This window comes from Delphinus delphis, chromosome 5 (genome assembly GCF_949987515.2).
Source record: "Delphinus delphis chromosome 5, mDelDel1.2, whole genome shotgun sequence".
NCBI lineage: Eukaryota > Metazoa > Chordata > Mammalia > Artiodactyla > Delphinidae > Delphinus > Delphinus delphis.
In genome coordinates, this window is record NC_082687.1 from 77349508 (window position 1) to 77371375 (window position 21868).

At 41.2% G+C, this 21868-nt stretch overlaps 1 protein-coding gene across 1 annotated transcript in view; it reads right to left on the bottom strand.

Annotated features, from left to right (window-relative positions):
- The window catches only part of NWD2 (NACHT and WD repeat domain containing 2), a 204399-nt gene that overhangs the window by 74532 nt on the left and 107999 nt on the right, over positions 1-21868 (bottom strand). The window contains exon 3 of the mRNA XM_060011765.1: positions 17911-18027. Coding sequence (XP_059867748.1) covers positions 17911-18027 — 117 coding nt within the window. The remainder of the gene's footprint in view (positions 1-17910; positions 18028-21868) is intronic.

A 21868-nucleotide genomic window follows, 5' to 3' on the forward strand; every position in this document is an offset into this window, starting at 1 on the left:
GTCTCTAGTTATGGCCTTTTCTTTTCCACTTAGAGAAATCACTTTAACATTTCTTGTCAAGCTGGTTTGGTGGTGCTGAACTCTTAGCTTTTGCTTGTCTGTAAAACTTTTGATCTCTCCAGCAAACCTGAATGAGAGCCTTGCTGGGTAGAGTATTCTTGGTTGTAGAGTTTCTGGCCTGCAGTTTCTGCTGAAAGGTCAGCTGATAGCCTTATGGGGGTTCTCTTGTATGTAAGTTGTTGCTTTTCCCTTGCAGCTTTTAATATTCCCTCTTTATCTTTAATTTTTGCCATTTTAATTACAATGTGTCTTGGTTTGGGCCCTTTGGGTTGGTCCTGTCTGGGACTCTCTGTTATTCCTGGACCTGGATATTTGTTTCCTTTCCCAAGTCAGGGAAATTTTCAGCTATTATGTCTTCAAATACATTCTCTGCCCCTTTCTCTCTCATTTCTCCTCTGGGGACCCCATAATGCAAATGTTATTACAATTGGTGTTGTCCTAGAGGTCTCTTAACCTGTCCACATTTCTTTTCATTCTTTTTTCTGTTCAGTGATTTCCATTACTCTATCTTTAGGCTCACTGACCCATTCTTCTGTATCATTTAATCTACTGTTGATCCCTTCTAATGTATTTTTTATTTCAGTTATTGTGTTCTTCATCTGTTTGGTTCTTCTTTGTTTTCTAACTCTGTTAAAAACATCTAACTTCTCACTCTGTTCATCCATTCTTCTCTTGAGTTCTTTGATCATCTTTACAATCATTACCTTGAACTCATTATTTAGTAGACTGCCTATCTCCATTTCACTTAGTTTTTCTTCTGAGGTTTTATCCTGTTCCTTCGTTTGGAACATGTTACTCTGTCCTCTTGTTTTGCCTAATTTGCCATCTGAATTTATATGTATCTGGTAGGTTGGTTATATTTCCTGACCTGGGAAAAGTGACCGTTTGTAGGAGACATCCTATGCTTCCTAGCAGCACATGCCTCTCTGGTCACCAGAGCTATAAGGTCTAGGGGTACCCCTATGTGGGCTGTATGGGTCCTTCTGTTGTGGCAGACTGACTACTATGGGAGGTCTGGTAGTTGTGACTGGCCCCTGGTCTGGTTGATTGCCAGGCCCTGCCTTGTTCAGAGGCTGCCAGTCACTGGTTGGCAGGACTGAGTCATGAGACAGCTGTCTGTGGAACCCTGGGGGTGGGGTCCCTGGGCTAGTGGTGACTCACTGGTGGGCAGAGTCAGGTTTGGGGGTGAGTGGTTACAGGTCAGGGGTTCCCAGATCTACTGTTGGTCTGTTTGTAGGTGGGGCTGCTTCCTGACACATCTGGCTGAAGGTTTCAGGGTGTCTCAAAGATCGTGCTGGTCTGCTGGTGAGTGTTATTGGATCCCAGGGTGGTTAGCTGTGAAGAGTCCATGGTAACTCAGAGCTGGTGCTGGGCTGCCCGAGGGCAGGGACTGGGCTGGGTGTTCCCAGTGCTGGCTCACTGGTTGGTGGAGCTGTGTACCAGTGTCTCTGGTTGCAGGGCCCTGGGGTTCCTGAAGCTGGTGTCATCTCCCTGGTAGGTGGGGCTGGATCCTGAGGACACTTACTGAAGGGCCCAAGGTGTCTCAGAGCTGGAGTTGTGGTCAGAGCCAGGGCTGTGGGGGTCCCTGATATAGTGCCAGCTTGCTGGTATGTTGGTTGGGTTTTGACAAGGCAGGCTGTGGTGGTCCTAGTGATGGCGACCAGCCACTGGTGGGCGGGGTTGGGATCCAGGGAATCCCAGGGCTATTATTACCTGCCCACTGGTGGGTGAAGTTGGGACTTGGGGCTAGTGACAGCCCACTAGCAGGCAGAGTTGGATCCTGGGGTCTCTGGCTGCAGGGCCCAGGGGTCCCAGAGGTCCCAAAGCTGGTTTGGATTGCTTGTGTGGGGGTCTGAGGACCAGGGTATTTCAGGGCTAGTGCTGACTCACTGGGCAGAGTCTGTTCTTGGGATCTCTGGCTGAAAGGCCCTGAGGGTTCTTGAGCTGGTCTGCTAGTGAGTGGGCTGGGTCCTGCCATGGCTCGCTGTAGTGGTCCTGGGGCTGGTGGGCACTGTCAGATCCCAGGTGTTCCTAGGGTTGGTACCTGCCCAGTGGTGTGTGAGGCTGGTCCCAGGGCTAGTGCATGCACACTGGTGCATTTGGTGGGGTCCTGGGTTCTCTGGTGGAGGACCTGTGTCGCAGTGCAGCTGTGGGTTCAGGCATTTTTAAGGCAGCCTGCCTGCTGGTCTGTGTCCCCACTTAGCTAGTTGTTTGGCCTGAGACATCCCAGTTCTGATGCCTAGAGGCTGCCTGGTGGGGTTGAGTCCTGAAGCTAATAAGCTAGAGGGAGGATTACAAAATGGCACTTGCCAGCACCAGTGAACATGAAGTAGAATGAGCTCCTAATAATGGCTGTTGCCAGTGTTTGTGTCCCCAGGGTGAGCTTCAGTTGCCTCCTCCTCTCTGGGAGACTCTGCAAGATCAGCAGGTGGGTCTGACCCAGGCTTTTTTCAAATTGCTGCTTCTGCCCAGGTCCTGGAGCATGTGAGCTTTTGTACACAACCTTTAAGAGTGGAGTCTCTATTTCCCGCAGCCCTCTAGGTCTCCCAAAAGTAAGCCCCACTGTCCTTCAAAGCCAATTGTTCTAGGGGCTCATCTTCTGGTGCAGGACCCCCAGCATGGGGAGCCAATATGGGGCTCAGACCCACTGCTCCTTTGGGAGAACCTCTGCAATTGTAATTAACCTCCTGTTTGTGGGTTGCCCAACCTGAGGTATGGGTCTTCACTATACTGCACATACCCATCTCATTGTGGTTCCTTCTTTATATCTTTATTTGTAGAAGTTCTTTTCTGCTAGATTCTGTCTTTCTCATCAATAGTTGTACCATTTTTTGGGCTTCCCTGGTGAGCAGTGGTTGAGAATCTGCCTGCTAATGTAGGGGACACGGGTTCGAGCCCTGGTCTGGGAGGATCCCACATGCTGCGGAGCAACTAGGCCCGTGAGCCACAACTACTGAGCCTGTGCATCTGGAGCCTGTGCTCCACAACAAGAGAGGCTGCGATAGTGAGAGGCCTGCGCACCGTGATGAAGAGTGGGCCCCACTTGCCACAACTAGAGATAGCCCTCGCACAGAAACGAAGACCCAACACAGGAAAAATAAATAAATTAATAAAAACTCCTACCCCCAACATAAAAAAAAAAGTACCATTTTTTTAGATTCCACATATAAGTGATATCATATGATATTTGTCTTTCTCTGTCTGAGTTACTTCACTAAGTATGACAATCTCTAGGTCTATCCATGTTGCTGTAAATGGCATTGTTTTGTTCTTTATGGCTGAGTAATATTCCATTGTATACATGTACCACGTCTTCTTTATTCATTCATCTATCTGCTGATGGACACTTAGGTTGCTTCCATGTCTTGGCTATTATAAATAGCGCTGCAATGAACATTGGGGTGCATGTATCTTTTCTAATTATGGTTTTCTCTGGGTATATGCCCAGGAGTGGGATTGCAGGATCATATGGTAGCTCTAATTTTAGTTTTTTAAGGAACCGCCATACTGTTCTCCCTAGTGGCTGTACCAATTTACATTCCCACCAACAGTGTAGGAGGGTTCCTTTTTCTTCCACACCCTCTCTAGCATTTATGATTTGCAGACTTTTTGATAATGGCCATTCAGACTGGTGTGAGGTGGTACCTCATTACAGTTTTGATTTGCTTTTACCTAATAATTAGTGACAATGAGCATATTTTCATGTGCCTTTTGGCCATCTGTATGTCTTTGGAGAAATGTCTATTTAGATGTTCTGCCCATTTTTTTGATTGGGTTGTTTGGGGTTTTTTTTGATATTGATCTGTATGAGCTGTTTGTATATTTTGGAAATTAATCCCTGTCGTATCATTTGCAAATATTTTCTCCCATTCCATAGGTTGTCTTTTCATTTATGGTTTCTTTTGCTGTGTAAAAACTTTTAAGTTTGATTATGTCCCATTTGTTTATTTTTGCTTTTATTTCCATTACCCTAGGAGATGGATCCAAAAAGATTTTGGTGTAATTTATATCAAAGAGTGTTCTGCCTATGTTTTCCTCTAGGAGTTTTATAATATTTGGTCTTACATTTAGGTCTTTAATCCATCTTGAGTTTATTTTTGTGTATGGTGTTAGGGAGTGTTCTAATTTCATTCTTTTACATGTAGCTGTCCAGTTTTCCCAGTGCCACTTATGGAAGAGGCTGTCTTTTCTCCATTGTATATTCTTGCTTCCTTTGTCACAGATTAATTGACCACAGGTGTGTGGCTTTATTGCTGGGCATTCTACCCTGTCCGTTGATCTATATATTTTTTGTGCCAGTACCATACTGTTTTAATGACTACAGCTTTGTAGTATAAAGTCAGGGAGCCTGATTCCTCCAGCTCCATTTTTCTTAAGATTGCTTTGGCTATTCATAGTCTTTTGTGTTTCCATACAAATTAAAAAATTTTCTGTTCTAGTTCTGTGAAAAATGCCACTGGTAATCTGACAGGAATTGCATTGAATCTGTAGATTGCCTTGGGTAGTACAGTCTTTTTGACAATATGGATTCTTCCAATTCAAGAACATGGTATATCTTTCCATCTGTTTGTGTCATCTTCAATTTCTTTCATCAGTGTCTTATAGTTTTTGGAGTACAGGTCTTTTGACTCCTAGGTAGGTTTATTCCTAGGTATTTTATTCTTTTTCATGTGATTGTAAATGGGATTGTTTCCTTAATTTCTCTTTCTGATCTTTCATTGTTTAGTGAATACAAGTGCAACAGATATCTGTGTATTAACTTTGTATCCTGAAACTTTACTGAATTCATTGATGAGCTCGAATAGTTTTTAGATGCTAGTTTCTGGTAGCATCTTTAAGATTTTCTAAGTATAGTATCATGTCATCTGCAATCAGTGACAGTATTACTTCCTCTTTTCCAATATGGTTTATTTTTATTTTTTTTTCTTCTCTGATTGCTGTGGCTAGGACTTCCAAAACTATGTTGAATGATAGTGGCATCCTTGTCTTGCTCCTGATCTTAGAGGAAATACTTTCAGCTTTTCACTGTTGAGTATGATGTTAGCTGTGGGTTTGTCATATATGGCCTTTATTATGTTGAGATAGTTTCCCGCTATGCCCACTTTACTGAGTGTTTTTATCAGAAATGTATGTTGAATTTTATCAAAAGCTGTTTTTCTGCATCTATTGAGATGATCATATGCTTTTTATTCTTCAATTTGTTAATGTGGTGTATCAGACCAATTGATTTGCAGACAAATCCTTGCATCCCTGGGATAAATCCCACTTGTTCATGGTGTATGATCCTTTTAATGTATTGTTGGATTTGGTTTGCTAGTATTTTGTTGAGGACTTTTGTGTCTATGTTCATCAGTAATATAGGCCTGTAATTTTCTTTTTTTGTGATACCTTTGTCTGGTTTTGGTATTAGGGTGATGGTGGCCTCGTAGAATGAGCTTGGCAGTGTTCCTTCCTCTGCAATTTCTTGGAAGAGTTTGAGAAGGATAGGTGTTAGCTCTTCTCTAAATGTTTGATAGAATTTGCCTGTGAAGCCATCAGGTCCTGGACTTTTGTTTGTTGGGAATTTTTATATCACTGATTTAATTTCACATTTTGTAATTGGTCTGTTCATATTTTCTGTTTCTTCCTGGTTCAGTCTTGGAAGGTTGTACTTTTCCAGGAATTTGTCCATTTCCTCTATGTTGTCAATTTTATTGGCATATAGTTGTCTGAAGTAGTCTTTTATGGTCCTTTGTATTTCTGAGGTGTCAGCTGTAACTTCTTTTCCATTTCTAATTTTATTGATTTGAGTACTCTTTTTTTTCTTAATGAGTCTGGCTAAAGGTCTATCAATTTTGCTTATCTTTTTAAAGAACTAGCTTTTAGTTCCATTGATTTTTTTATTGTTTTCTTAGGCTCTATTTCATTTATTTCTGCTCTGATCTTTATGATTTCATTCCTTCTACTAACTTTGAGTTTTGTTTGTTCTTCTTTCTCTAGTTGCCTTAGGTGTAGGGTTAGGTTGTATGAGATTTTTCTCATTTCCTGAGGTAAGCCTGTATCGCTATAAACTTCCCTTTTAGAACTTCTTTTGCTGCATACCATAGGTTTTGGATCATTGTGTTTTCGTTTTCATTTGTCTGTAGGTATTTTTTGATTTCCTCTTTGATTTCTTATGTGATACATTGGTTGATTAGTAGCATATTGTTCAGCCTCCATGTGTTTGTGTTTGTTACAGTTTTTTTCCTTGTAGTTGATTTCTAATCTCATAGTGTTGAGAAAGATGCTTGATATGATTTCAGTTTTCTTAAATTTACCGAGACTTGCTTTGTGGTCCAGCATGTGATCTATTCTGGAAAAATGTTCCATGTGCACTTGAAAAGAATGTGTATTCTACTGCTTTCAGATGGAACATACTATAAATATCAATTAAGTCCATATGGTCTAATGTGTCATTTAAGCCCTATGTTTCCTTATTGACTTGCTGTCTGGATGTTCTGTCCATTGATATAAGTGGGATGTTAAAATCCCCCACTATTGTTTTACTGTCAGTTTCTCCGTTTATGTCCATTCGCATATGTCTTATATATTGAATTGCTCCTGTGTTGGGTGCATATAAATTTATAATTGTTATATACTCTTCTTGAATTGATCCCTTGATCATTATGTAGTATCCTTGTCTTTTGAAACAGTACTTTAAAGTTTATTTTGTCTCATATCAGTCTTGCTACTCCAGGTTGCTTTTGATTTCCATTTGCATGGAATACCTTTTTTCCATTTCCTCACTTTCAGTCTGTATGCATCTCTAGATCTGAAGTGGGTCTCTTGTAGACAGCATATATATGGGTCTTGTTTTTGTACCCATTCAGCCAGTCTATGTCTTTTGGTTGGAGCATTTAATTCATTTACATTTAAGGTAATTATTGATATGTATGTTCTTTTTCCTTTTTTTTTTTTTTTTTTTTTTTTTGCAGTATGTGTGCCTCCCACTGTTGTGGCCTCTCCCGTTGCAGAGCACAGGCTCTGGATGCGCAGGCTCAGCGGCCATGGCTCATGGGCCCAGCTGCTCCGCGGCATGTGGGATCTTCCCAGACCAGGGCATGAACCCGTGTCCCTTGCACTGGCAGGCAGACTCTCAACCACTGTGCCACCAGGGAAGCCCCCTTTTTGCCATTTTGTTACTTGTTTTGGCTTTGTTTTCTGTAGGTCTTTTATCTTCCTTTCCTCTTATGTTCTCTTGCAATTTGATGATTATCTTTAGTGTTGTTTGGATTCCTTTTTCTTTTTTGTGTGTTTATATCTATTATAGAGTTTTCATTTGTGGTTACCATGAGGTTTTGATATAGCAGTCTATATGTATACATGATTGTTTTAAGTTGCTGATCTCTTAATTTCAAATGCATTTCAAATATCCTGCATTTGTACTCTCCTCCTCTCATGATTACTAATTTTGATATCAAATTTGTATGTGGATGGTTTCCTACCTTTACTGTATGTTTGCCTTTACTGGTGAGCTTTCCCATCCTCATAATTTTCCTGTTTCCAGTTGTGGCCTTTTCTTTTCCACTTAGAGAAGTTCCTTTAGCATTTGTTGTAAAGCTGGTTTGTGAATTCTTTCACCTTTGGCGTGTCTGTAAAGCTTTGGATTTCTCTGTCAAATCTGAACCAGAGCCTTGCTTGGTAGAGTATTCTTGGTTGTAGGTTTTTCCCTTTCATCACTTTAAATATATCATGCCACTCCCTTCTGGCCTGCAGAGTTTCTGCTGAAAAATCAGCTGATAGTCTTATGGAGATTCCCTTGTATGTTATTTGTTGCTTTTCCCTTGTTGCTTTTAATATTTTCTCTGTCTTTAATTTTTGTCAGTTTCATTACTATGTGTCTCAGTGTGTTCCTCCTGAGTTAATCCTGTATGAGACTCTGTGCTTCCTGGACTTGGGTGACTGTTTCCTTTCCCATGTTAAGGAAGTTTTCAGCTATAATCTCTTCAAATATTTTCTCAGGCCCTTTCTCTTCTTCTCTCCTGGGACCCCTATAATGCGAATGTTGGTGCATTTGATGTTGTCTCAGAGGCCTCTTAAGTTGTCTTCATTTCTTTTCATTCTTTTTTCTTTATCCTGTTCCATGGCAGTGATTTCCACCACTTTGTCTTCCAGCTCACTGATTCATTCTTCTGCCTCACTTATTCTGCTATTGATTCTCCCTAGTGTATTTTTCATTTCAGTTACTGTATTCTTTAAGTTTGTTTAGTTCTTTATATTTTCTAACTCTTTGCTAAAAACTTTTGTAACTTCTTACTCCATGCATCCATTCTTTTCCTGAGTTCTTGGGTCATCTTTACGATCCCTATTCTGAACTCTTTTTCAGGTAGATTGTCTATCTCCACTTCACTTAGTTGTTCTTCTGGGGTTTTATCTTATTCTTTCGTCTGGAACATATTCTTTGCCATGCCATTTTGTTTAAATTTCTATTTGTATCTTTATGTATGTAGTAGCTTAGTTATGTTTCTCAACCTTGGAGAAGTGACCCTCTATAGGGGATGTTGTATGTGTCTCAGCAGCACACTCCTCTCTTGTCACCCTAGGGCCAGAGACCAGGTAGGTTCTGATCTGCGTTTGTGGACTCAGTTCTGCAGGACTGTAGTTTTCTTGCTTCTGGTGTCTGCCCCTGGTGGATGAGGCTGGTCTAGAGGCTTGTGAAGGCTTCCTGGCCAGGGGCAGGGGTGGTGGTGCCTACCCACTGGTGGGTGGAGCTGGGTCTTGGCACTCTGGTAAGGCTGTGTCAAGGGGCATGTCGAGAGGTGGCTGTGGGCTCAGGAAGTCTTTAGGCAGTCTGTCTGCTGATGGGTGGGGCTGTGTTCCTGCCCTGTTGGTTGTTTTGGCCTGAGGCGTCCCAGCACTGGAGCTTACAGGCTGCTGAGTGGGGCCAGGTCTCAGTGCCAAGGACCCAAAATGTCTTCCTCCAGCCAGAGTTCAGGTAGGTCCCTGCTGTGTCTGTCACCAGCTTTTATGACCCCAGAGAGAGCCATAGCCACACCCCACCTCCCCAAGAGACTCTCCAAGACCAGCAGGTAGGTCTGGCCCAGGCTCCTACGGAGTTATTGCTTTTGTCCTGCGTCCCGATGTGTGTGAGACTTTGTGTGCATCCTCCAAGAGTGGAGTCTCTGTTTCCCCAAGTCCTGTGGAGCTCCTGCAGTTAAGCCCTGCTAGCCTTCAAAGCCAAATGCTCTGGGGGCTCCTCTTCCAATGCCAGACCCCTAGGCTTGGGAGCCTGGCCTGGGCCTCGGATTTCTCACTCCTGTGCGAAAACTTGTGTGATATAATTATTCTCCAGTTTGTGGGCTGCCCCCGCAGAGTGGTATGGGACTTGACTATAACACGAGTGCGCCCCTCCTACCAGGTTATGGTTTCTTCTTTGTCTTTGGATGTAGAATATCTTTTTTTGGTAGATTCCAGTCTTTCTTTTATTGATAGTTGTTCAGCAGTTAGTTGTGATTTTGGTGTGCTCATGAGAGGAGGTCCTTTTATTCCACCATCTTGTGTCCAATCTTTGGGACTTTCCATTGTCTTTTGATTTCCAGAGCTTCTCTATTAAAAATCAGCTGAAAGTTTGGGTTTTCTGTAGGTAATGATTTTTTTTCCTTTTGATGGATTTTAATTTTTTTCTTTATTTTTTTCAGCAGTTTACTATAATGTACTCAGATGCAATTTTCTTGCAGTTTACTGAGCTTTTTGAATCTGTGTGGATTGATGCCTTAAAAAATTTTGGAAAATTCTCACTTGTTACTTCTTTTCCCATCCTCTTTCTCTATCTCTTTCTAGGACTCCAGTTACACTTATGAGAGACTGACTGTGGTTCACATGTCTCTTCTGCTCCATTCTGTTTTTCCTATTTTTTAAAATCTGTGCTTCAGTTTGGATATTTTCTAATGACTTCTCTTTGAGTTCTCTAATCCAGTCTTATGTTCAGTCTCCTATTTAAGCCCATCAAATGAGTTAAAAAAATTTTTTTTATTGGAGTATGGTTGCTTTACAATGTTGTGTTAGTTTCTACTGTACAGCAAAGTGAATCAGCTATACATATACATATATCCCCTCTTTTTTTGGATTTCCTTCCCATTTAGGTCACCACAGAGCATTGAGTAGAGTTCCCTGTGCAATACAGTAGGTTCTCATTAGTTATCTATTGTATACATAGTATCAATAGTGTATATATGTCGACCCCAGTCTCCCAATTCATCCCACCCACCCCCCCTTTCCCCCTTGGTATCCATACGTTTGATTTTCAAGTCTACAAACTAGACGTTTTTGTGGAAGGAGCAGAGAGTTTCACCTCCACTATCTAGAGATCTGGGCTTTAACGAGTCATTCTGAAGAACTCAAGTTTGCTAGACTTTAACTATTTTGATGCAAATCTTTCTCAGTAGAGAATTCTAAAAATCATTTATTCTTTTCTGATGATTTAGGGTCATAACTGATCATTTTTCATGATGTGATGAAGCTCTAGTTTCATCTGAAACAAAGGGAGGTGTAATCCCCTTTCCCCCTTGGCATCCATACTTTTGTTCTCTGTGTCTCTATTTTTGCTTTGTAAATAAGATCATCTATACCAATTTTTTCAGATTCCACATGTATATCAAATGAGTTTTTAATTTTATATCTTCTGTATTTTAGTTCTAAAATCAATTTTTTAAATAGATTTCATTTCTTTGTTGAAATTATCTCATTCCTTTACCTTTTCTTCTTTTTTTATTTTTTAACATCTTTATTGGAGTATAATTGCTTTACAATGGTGTGTTAGTTTCTGCTTTAACCTTTTATTTTCATTGACATATTTTTTAACAGTTTTTGATTGCCCATTCCATCATCTTGTTCATCTGGGGGGTTGACTCCTATTGTCTATTTTTTCTCTTTTATTAATCATATTTTCTTGATTCTTTGCATGTCTTATAATTTTCATTGTATTCTGGGCATTGTATTTAAAAGAGCTTTTATTTAGTGGTTCATTTTCCTATGTTAGGCTCAGAAGCTAATCATGTCAGTCCATTCAGTATTTGAACTGGGTGAAACTAGGTTATTATAGTTTGATTCAGCTTTCTTTGCACTAAAATGTTTCAATGGCAAGCACTTTGAATACTCCTCTTAGGTTCTAGTGGACTTTGTCTCCTAAATGCCAAAAGACTGTGGAAGAACTTATTCTGCTTTTTCATCCCAGCTCTCTATCATCCATGTTGCCCAATGCCCAGCAAATGTCTCATGATGACAACTGCTGATGCTTTTGGGACGCCTCTGTCTGTAAAACCAGCTCACCAAGGAAGGACTCCTCTCTGGAAATTTTAATCATTTTTGTCTCCATAGCTCTACTAGCTCTTTAGGTTGTTACAGTCCTAGTTTTAAGTGAACATTTTTCTTACCAATTAAGTTATAAGGAGGTTAACTGCTCTCCAGTTCACTTTCTTTTCTCCATAATTCTTTTTCCACAAAAAATGTGCTATTTTACATAGGCTGTGAAGTAGTTAAACTATTAAAATAGTTTATGTATTAATAAAAATTTATTGTGGAAACATTTTCTATATTAGCAACAATTAACTAAACAGCTCTCTTGGCTGCTACCAGTGAGATAACTAGCATTATTTTTTAAACAATATATATATATATATATATATATTTTGGTACACGGACCTCTCACTGTTGTGGCCTCTCCCGTTGCAGAGCACAGGCTCCGGACGCGCAGGCTCAGCGGCCATGGCTCACGGGCCCAGCCGCTCTGCGGCATGTGGGATCTTCCCGGACCGGGGCATGAACCCGTGTCCCCTGCATCGGCAGGCGGACTCTCAACCACTGTGCCACCAGGGAAGCCCTAAACAATATTTTTTAATGTTTGCCCATTCTAACTTTTTTTGGTGGTGATCAAGTGATTTATTATTGGAACGTCTATTGGAACCAATTTATTAATGGAACCCATCTTAGAACTATGATGTCTAGCTGATTTAAGCTGGACAAGCTTAATTTTAATGTAAAGAATTCTTGATTGTGCAAGCAAAATATATCTAGAAAATCTGAGGTTGTAGATTTTTATTTAAATGTTTTTTTAAAAAGGACTTTAAGGGCTTCCCCGGTGGCACAGTGGTTGAGAGTCCTCCTGCCGATGCAGGGGACATGGGTTCGTGCCCTGGTCCAGGAAGATCCCACATACTGCGGAGTGGCTGGGCCCGTGAGCCATGGCCGCTGAGCCTGTGCATCTGGAGCCTGTGCTCCGCAACGGGAGAGGCCACAACAGTGAGAGGACTGTGTACCAAAAAAAAAAGGACTTTAAAAAATGTCTAGATTCTTTAATTTAGATGATTTTCTAGTTTAAATCTGTTCCCATTTTAGTACTATATTTTAGTAAATCTGTACTTATAAATTTGAGAACTAAGTCAAGAAAAACCTGTACATGTTGCTAAAGTACAAACTAAGCACTTGTTTTAATTTTTCATGTGTATTTTATTTAGTGCACCTAAAATGGTAAGTCAATCATAAGTTGAAATGTGGATAAAATGAACTATTTTCCAAAGCTAAACTTTTATAAAAACCCTAATTTTCTTCAAATTCAATGATTTAAGAATTCTCACAGTATGATTTTCTTAAAATTATTTAAAGTAAGAAACTAAACTTGAACCATCAAGTGGGCATAATTTAACTAACTGTGAATGTGATGATGAGCTGATCTATATCCTGTAGGTTTAGTTCACTACTGTCACTCAGTGATGTACAAATACGGAATGGTTTAATTTCTACCAATAACAGCCGTGGCTTTGTCTTACTCTTCTGGCTAGTGGAAAACCTTAAACTTGCTGAATAATAGATTTTGCAGTCTAACTCCTTAAGTTTTCATGTTTCTGGTTTAAAAATCTAGCCCTCTAGCTTCCATCTTCTCCCTTTGTGCATACTGGTTTTAAGAGCGCCTGCCCGAAGCTGCCTGTGGTAGGCAAGAGCATAGCCCGTTCTTTCTTGGTCCTGTGCCACTGATGGCAGTGTGTGTGTTGTTGGGGGCTGGGTGGGGAGGCTGCTTCAGCATCTATGATGGCAATAGTTCCATTCTTTTGGCCTTGGATGTTTTTCTCTCCAATGCCAACATATTATATCTGTGCAATCTGGTAGCCCCAATGAGAATGCTACATGGGCTTTGGCTTCTTGAGACTCCTAGCAACCGACAAAGCAATGAACAATACCACAGACAGCATTTTCTTTGTCCTGACTCTGAATGTGAAGTCATGGAATCTCCTCTTGCCTGTCTCTAACTGGCACTCTTTTTACTGGATGCATGGGCCTAGCCTGGCTCGCTTAGAGTGAGCTGCCGCTACCTTTTCCTCAGTAAATCTTCACATCATCCGGACTATGGATTGAGGGAATGTAATGAGATGCTGTCTGAACCCCCCCCAGAGCACCCACACATTTGGGACAGCTTCACTAAAGTTATCTAAGCTTTTCAAACTCCAGTTCTTCAAGCCAGCAGAGCACTTGCTTTTATCAACTTCTGCCAAGAGATGGGCCTTTGCTCAAGGTCCAGAGTCAATGCCCAAACTCCCCAAGCAATTCTCCGGGGGTACTCCAAATATGGAGGGATGACAAGAAGAAAATTCCCCTCTCCCCATAAATGCACACTGTGAAGAGAAATGGGGATGGTATAGGTAGCATGTACCTGGACTCTGCTCTCTCCAACAGGCAAATTCTTCTCCCCTTCATAAGCATTGTTTATGAACTAAGTGGGTGGGACAAACTGCTAAAGTTTCCACACTTTGCGAAGGCTGAGGCAATTCTCTGCACTTAAAAGGAGAAACAGATAGTGAGTTTGGACTCAACTGTGAGCTGTCTCCCTGTTTACTGCAATCCTGGTCAAAAACCCTCCTTGGGAGCAGATTAAGGTCTTACTAAGTAAATTTCAGCAAATTAATGTATATGCTATACATTTGACAATGTTAAGAATGAACCCAGGGCTTCCCTGGTGGCGCAGTGGTTAAGAATCCGCCTGCCAATGCAGGGGATATGGGTTCAAGCCCTGGTCCGGGAAGATCCCGCATGCGATGGAGCAACTAAGCCCGTGTGCCACAACTACTGAAGCCCGCGTGCCTAGAGCCCATGCTCTGCAACAAGAGAAGCCACTGCAATGAGAAGCCTGCGCACCACAATAAAAGAATAGCCCCTGCTCTCTGCAACTAAAGAAAGCCCGCACACAGCCATGAAGACCCAACACAGCCATGAATGAATGAATGAACTAAAAAACCCTTTAATATTTGTCTGAATCAAGACTTAACACTTTCTACATTGAGGCTATCATCAACATTCTCAAAGGGAAAATTTTCCAGTGCCACATAAATGCCCAGTATGAATAAAAACATTTTTTCTCATTTGAAAATAACTGAAATTACAATTTAATAATAACTCATGGTTGTGTAGCCCTTTATAGTTTATAAAAAACTCTCACATACATCATCACATTTGGTTTCCACAACAAACCTTTGATATTTCTTCAACATTTAGTTTACTGTTATTTTTTCCCATTTTATGGATGTGAGAATTAAAGTGTGGTGAGGTTGGTGAGCTGCCTTGTCAGAACTAGGGCTCTAACTCCAGTTGTAAACTAAAAATTCTGTGTTTTTCCCACTGTCTGAGGCTTCTTCTAAACACATGTCTACAAATGCTATTCTTCCTCAGTAGAGATGATGTATTTCTGTGTGATACATCTCCCAAGTTAATCCTGAGAGTGAAACTGGACACGTGTCCAGGTACCTTACTCTATCACTCTATCATTTTGACCAAAAGCATGCGTACAAAGAATTGTCTGGGATTAGCAGGCACAGCCTGCATGTCTCTAGGACTTCAGGCCATATCTCAAAGGACAACTTTTAGGAAATGAAGTTGAAAAGAGCCATGTGCATACAACGCTTATGTTTCCCTTTGGACTTCAATCCCCTGGGTACTTAAAATGAAAGCTTTGTTTGGTACTGAATTTGTAACTAACATAAGGGCTAATATCTGTGAAGGCTTTGAAGATATAAAAACATTTTTTTCATTCAGCAATGGTGAATTTTCTTGCCAAACACTTCAGCATTAGGGGAAGTAATATGCCATGCTTTGCAGCCCAGGGGGTCATCATGACTTGTAGAAATGTCACAAGGGAGCAGTGTGCAAGGAAACCGGAGCTTAAAAGCGACACACACATGCCCGCTGTTACCATAGTTACAACAGGAAAGGCCATGAGAGGCGTGCTTTCTCCTATAAGCAGTGAAATAAACCTTCCGTGATTTAGGATCACTGGGGTGAATAATCCTGACTCTGTCCACAGGGTTTTATCGTGGTTGCCTTGAGTTTCAACGTGTAACAGGGAAGAGAAGGAGGGATAAATGATTTGTTTAAGCTCAGTGGTTACTGATGTTCTATCACTTAACCTATACTCTCAGAGCCTGCATGAACTTGGCAAGTCTTTATTCATTCCCCTACCAGTAAATTATAGGGATTAATGGCCATGACTAAATTTAGTTTGGGTATGACACACTACAGGGTGATAAAAGGAGAATGTCTCTCTCATTCCTGAATTTCTGAGGCTGGATCAGTATAAAGCTATGGAGATCATAGCAATAGAGATGCCCCAGGACATACACATAGCTCTTTATGCTTCCTAAATCTGGCTTTCTAAGCACGATGGAATCCGGTCTAACTTGTCTTCCAAAGTTTGAATCTCTCCTACAGCACCTCTGCCAGAGTGATTTGTATTCTCTCGTTTGATGAAAACTTTGTAATGAGTGCATCACCCATAATATAGACAGTTTTGAGAAATAATGATTACAACAACAAATAAGTAAAAGTGTCCTGTAAATTCATTTCATCCCCAGAAAGACCCCAGGAGGCAAGTAACTATTATCTCCGTTTTATAGAAGGAAGCCAAGACTTAGAATGGTAAAGAAGTTCCTCCAGTGTCCCACAGCTGTGAAACGTCAGTCATACCCAGCTATCTGTGACCCCAAAACCTGAGAGGAAGCTATAGACTCTATCATCTTCACCTGGAGCAAAAATCTGTCTCCTTGTAATTTCCACCCACTGGTCTAGTTCTATCCTCAGACTCAGGGAAAAAGTCTTAATTCCTCTTCCACTGCTAGCTCTTTGTATATCTGTATGGATTTATATCTGTATGGAGTTCAGGACTTTCTGCAGTCTGTTTAGACCGCAAGACACTGTTTTTAGATGTCCATTCTTCAACCCGCCTCCAACCATGTATTCTTGTTTTGCATATTGCATTAGCTTTCTAATGGGTTTCTTCATGCTCTGCCCTGGTCTGACCACCCGCAGTTGTAGGCTTTAAAATGAGTCAGATCTCTCCAGTCCTCTCCTCAACGCACTCTGCTTCTCATGTCAAAGTGCAAGTAAAATCTTTACAGCCAACTTCAAGATGGCAAACCCCATGCTGTGGCCTCCAGTCCCACACTCTCCCTTTCTGCTCACACTGCTTGAGGTACACCCACCTACTTCCTGTTCCCTAAACCTGCCAAGCATGTTCCCCACTCCTCTCTCTGGAAAGCTCTGAGCTGGAATATCCAGTCGGTTCTTCCCTGTCCCTCCCTCCTGTCTCCCCTCCTTAGTCACCTTATCAGTGAGACCTTCTCCATCTACTCTATGGAAAATTAGAAGTCTCTCCCCTCACTGCTCTTCCCTTTCCTCCTTCCTTTTTGTATTTTTCTCCACAGCTCTTGTCACCATCTGATTATTGTTTATTTTACTTATTTGATTTTTGCCTGCCCTCTCCTCTTAGCCCCACATAATGACACAAGCTCCATGAGGGTAGAAAGTCTTACCTTTTAGTTCAATTCTAACATTAAATCATAAGAAACTGGCCTAAAAAAATGACCATTTCATATGGGTCAACTTGCCCCAGCACTAAGAGCAGCCCCTGGCACAGAACAGCATTCAATAAGTAGTTGGTTGATAAATGAATAATTTATCCACATACTAAAAATATTATAGAGACTTTATGTACTTTACGTCTTATGTGGAGTTGAATATAGATGGACATGCAAATAAATATTAAAAACTTTTATTGATACACTGAACCTAGCATTTAAATATAAGATATGACATTTTCATATCATAGTAATTTTAACAGTCATCCGTCAGCCTCAGAACATCCTGTGTCGAAAGGGCCAACTTCCCTATCAATTGGTAGGAGCTGTTTGGATTCAGGATAAGGTTTTTCTCTTCAGCTAAACTGAGGCAGTGATTTTGCACATCACCGCCATAGAGTGACCTGCTTCTTACCACCACTGTGTTTACACAGAGGAGTGGCTATTCTTTAGAAAATAATGACAAACTAATAATAATATTCCTGTTCAACATCTCTAGCTGAAAATCACTGCAAAAACAAATTTTTTCCAGAGGGTATCAATTCCTATTGGCAGATCTGAGACCATATATTTGGTTTACTTTAACAATGTTTCTGCCACAGTATTTTAAAAAAATATGCCAGAAATTCTAATGTTGAGAAACAGATACTAGGATAGAATACTACATGATAAAATATAAGGAAAATTAGGATAATTATTGGAGGACTAACACAGTAAGCCTTACTGCTGATCACAAGGTGTTGTGGAAATTGTTGTCAACCCCAAGTCAATCCTTTGATTACCACTTCAAATTATTCACTGTTAATTTGCAGTGCTTCTTACGGAAAGGGGAGGATTTTGTCCTCACACATTGAGGGCAAGGAGACAGTTTAAGAATTTTAAATAAATACAGAAAAGCAAGGTTTCTTTCCCCATTCTAAAAGCCCCTTAAGAATCACAAATCAAGAATTCTCACATTCATCTACAATAGAAAGCATTAAGTTTTTTTTATACCCACAACAAAACATGGACCTGCAGAAGTTTTCAAACAATCCTCCAGGAGCTTCATGCGGGTCTTCTGGAGCTCAGGGCTGTCCCATTCATCTTCATCAATTCCCCAGTACAGATCTATGACCTGGGGACCAATGGAGGAGGCACCGTTAATTCACCTGTGCGAAAAATCAATTGATGTGTAGGCTTTTATATTCAGAGTATTAAGCTAATGTGACTTCTAACTTTTCTCTTTGGAGCATGTTTTCCCTTGCAGAGGGAAAATGATTTTTAAGATCAATCTAAAGAGGTATTTTTTTTTAAATCCCATGATGGTTTGGGGATGAACACTATAATTTTTTTTTGTTCCTGATTATACTGTTGACATGGCCCCAGAGAAAATGAAATGTTAAATATCAGAGGCTTTGTAATTCAGGCTTTCATTATATTGAAATGGTAACAGGATTTCAGAAGTCTGAAAGCAGCTGGGATATAGTTACTACATTATCGGAGACAAATAACTGTGTATAATTTTACTGTTATGTCTCAATATGAGAAGGGAAAACCATAATGGGCATTGACATATACTGACCCAAAGTTAAATAGCTACATTTCTGTAAAAAATAAAAATAGGAAAAGAAACCTGTTATCCCACAGAGACATTTTGTTTATATCTTATCTCTAAGCAGCTTAGCTTTCATTAATACATATCTGAAAAAACATGTATGGAAAACAATGAAAGGTATGCCTCACTGAGAAGTGAAGATAATAGGATCCTCTACCTCCTTACTTCAAAGACGATGAGGAAAGAGTCTGTAAAAAGCTTTTACAAGTACACTCTTTGAAAAATTTGCTATGGAGAGCAGAATGGGTTTCATTCCTTTCACTCAATTGCTGTCTGCATAAGCTAAATGTTTCTAATTGTAGCTTTGAAGATTTCTTCTTTTCCTTTATTTCCCACAAGCAGAAAAAACAACCTCTCCTCCTTACTGGCTGTTTGCATGGCATTCAGTGAGACGTAGGCACAGAGCGTGGGGTCCCCCACTGTGCCCCAAGTGCTCTGTATACTTTCCATCTCCTGGCCAATGCCCCACACAAGTGTGTTTGTATCAAATCTTTGTCTATCTGCATTTGAGTTTTTAGATGGCTGACAGAGATATAACAACTTCTTTAAAAAAATATTCCCGTGGCTCAGTCCATGAGTTTTATAACATATGAAACTATCAGCACTGATTTTGGGGTTCTTTCTTTTAATCTACTTTACAAGGTTTAATCACAATATTAAGAAAGAGGGACATCTGAGACTATAACTTGACTGTCCACTATGAGAGCCCTTAGCTGTGGTTATCTAAAACTAAATATAAATTAAAAATTCAGTTCAAGTGCTCCATAGTCACATGTGATTACTGACTCCCATGTTGGAAAATGCAGATATAGAATACTTCACCATCACAGGAAGTTTAATTGGACAGAACTGTAATTTACTGAACCTCATATACTGAAATTACTAGAACAAGTCTATTTTTGGCCATCTGCCAATAAACTCTCAAACAAATCTGCAATGTGAATGGTAACTTAGTTGTGTCATGCACAAACTAACAATCATACACAGAACCTGGTCCCCGTCCTTGTGGCTGATACTGTTTGATATCTGAGGAAAGGTAGGATTTGGAATAAATGAGAAACAGAAATGGTAAAAATGAAAGTTAATGTAACAAAAGCTATAAATATACAACTGCTATTCCTCTCACATCTTCTGTGACATAAAATTATATAAAGTAATAATTATGTCACTGTAACTTATTAGATGTTGCATATATAATAATAATAGCACAAAAGGGAATAGAGCTATATAGGAGTAGTCTTTCTATAGCTCACTGGAATTATCAGAATCTACCTATGATTTATACTACGATGTATATGCCTTAAAATAACTACAAAGAAAATAACTCAGAAATGAATGATTTTTTCACTATAAGGAATTAAAATGTTAAACTAGAAAATATTCACATATCACAAAGCAAAGAAGTAAAAGAGGAATAGAGGAACAGAAATGACAGACATATAGAACAAAAGTAAAAGGGCAGAAGTAAATCTAACTCTGTCAATAATACCATTAAGTGTGAATGGTTTAAAAAGTCCAAACAGAGACTGTCAGACTAGATAAAAACAAGATCCAACTATATACTTCTACAGGAGTACATTTTAGATTCAAAAAGGTTAAAAGGATGGAAAAAATGACAAAGGAGGCAAGAATATACAATGGAGAAAAGACAGTCTCTTCAAGAAGTGGCACTGGGAAAACTGGACAGCTACATGTAAACGAATGAAATTAGAACACTCCCTAACACCATACACAAAAATAAACTCAAAATGGCTTAGAGACCTAAATGTAAGGCCAGATCCTATAAAACTATTAGAGGAAAACACAGGAAGAACACTCTTTGGCGGACTTCCCTGGCAGTCCAGTGGTTAAAACTTCGTCTTCCGGCTGGAGCAGAAGATGGCGGAAGAGTAAGACGCGGAGATCACCTTCCTCCCCACAGATACACCAGAAACACATCTACACATGGAACAACTCCTACAGAACACCTACTGAAGGCTGGCAGAAGACCTCAGACCTCCCAAAAGGCAAGAAACTCCCCACGTACCTGGGTAGGGCAAAAGAAAAAAGAATAAACAGAGACAAAAGAATAGGGACGGCACCTGCACCAGTGGGAGGGAGCTGTGAAGGAGGAAAAGTTTCCACACACTAGGAAGCCCCTTCGCGGGTGAAGACTGCGGGTGGCAGAGGGGGGAGCTTCGGAGCTGCGAAGGAGTGCACAGCAACGGGGGCAGAGGGCAAAGCGGGGAGATTCGCGCACAGAGGATCGGTGCCGACCGGCACTCACCAGCCCGAGAGGCTTGTCTGCTCACCCGCCGGGGCGGGCGGGGCTGCGAGCTGAGGCTCAGGTTTCGGTCAGAGCGCAGGGAGAGGACTGGGGTTGGGGGTGTGAACATAGCCTGAAGGGGTTAGTGCACCACGGCTAGCCGGGAGGGAGTCCGGGGGAAAAGTCTGCACCTGCGGAAGAGGCAAGAGTCTTTTTCTTCCCTCTTTGTTTCCTGGTGCGCGAGGAGAGGGGTTTAATAGCGCTGCTTAAAGGAACTCCAGAGATGGGCGCGAGCCACGGCTAAAAGCGCAGACCCCAGAGACAGGCGCGAGCAGCGGCTAAAAGCACGGACCCCAGGGACGGGCGGGAGACGCTAAGGCTGCTGCTGCCGCCACCAAGGGGCCTGTGTGCGAGCACAGGTCACTATCCACACCCCTCTTCCGGGGAGCCTGTGCAGCCCGCCACTGCCAGGGTCCCGGGATCCAGGAACAACTTCCCTGGGAGAACGCACGGCGGGCCTCAGGCTGGTGCAACGTCACACCGGCCTCTGCCGCCACAGGCCCGCCCCGCACGCAGTGCCCCTCCTTCCCCCCGGCCTGAGTGCGCCAGAGCCCCTGAATCAGCGGCTCCTTTAACCCCGTCCTGTCTGAGCAAGAAACAGAGGCCCTCCAGCGACCTACACGCAGAGGCAGGGCCAAATCCAAAGCTGAGCCCCTGTGAGCTGTGAGAACAAAGAAGAGAAAGGGAAATCTCTCCCAGCAGCCTCAGAAACAGCGGATTAAAGCTCCACAATCAACTTGATGTACCCTGCATCTGTGGAATACCTGAATGGACAACGAATCATCGAGAAGGAGAGCAAGATCTATGATTTTTTTCCCCTTTTCCTCTTTTTCTGAATGTGTATGTGTATGCTTCTGTGTGAGATCTTGTCAGTACAGCTTTGCTTCCACCATTTGTCCTAGGGTTCTATCCGTCCATGTTTTTAAAAAAATTTTTTTTAAATTTTTTCTTAATAATTAATTTTAATAACTTTATTATACTTTTATTTCTTTCTTTCTTTCCTTCCTTCCTTCATTCCCTCCTTTAGACAACGAATCATCCCAAATTGAGGAGGTG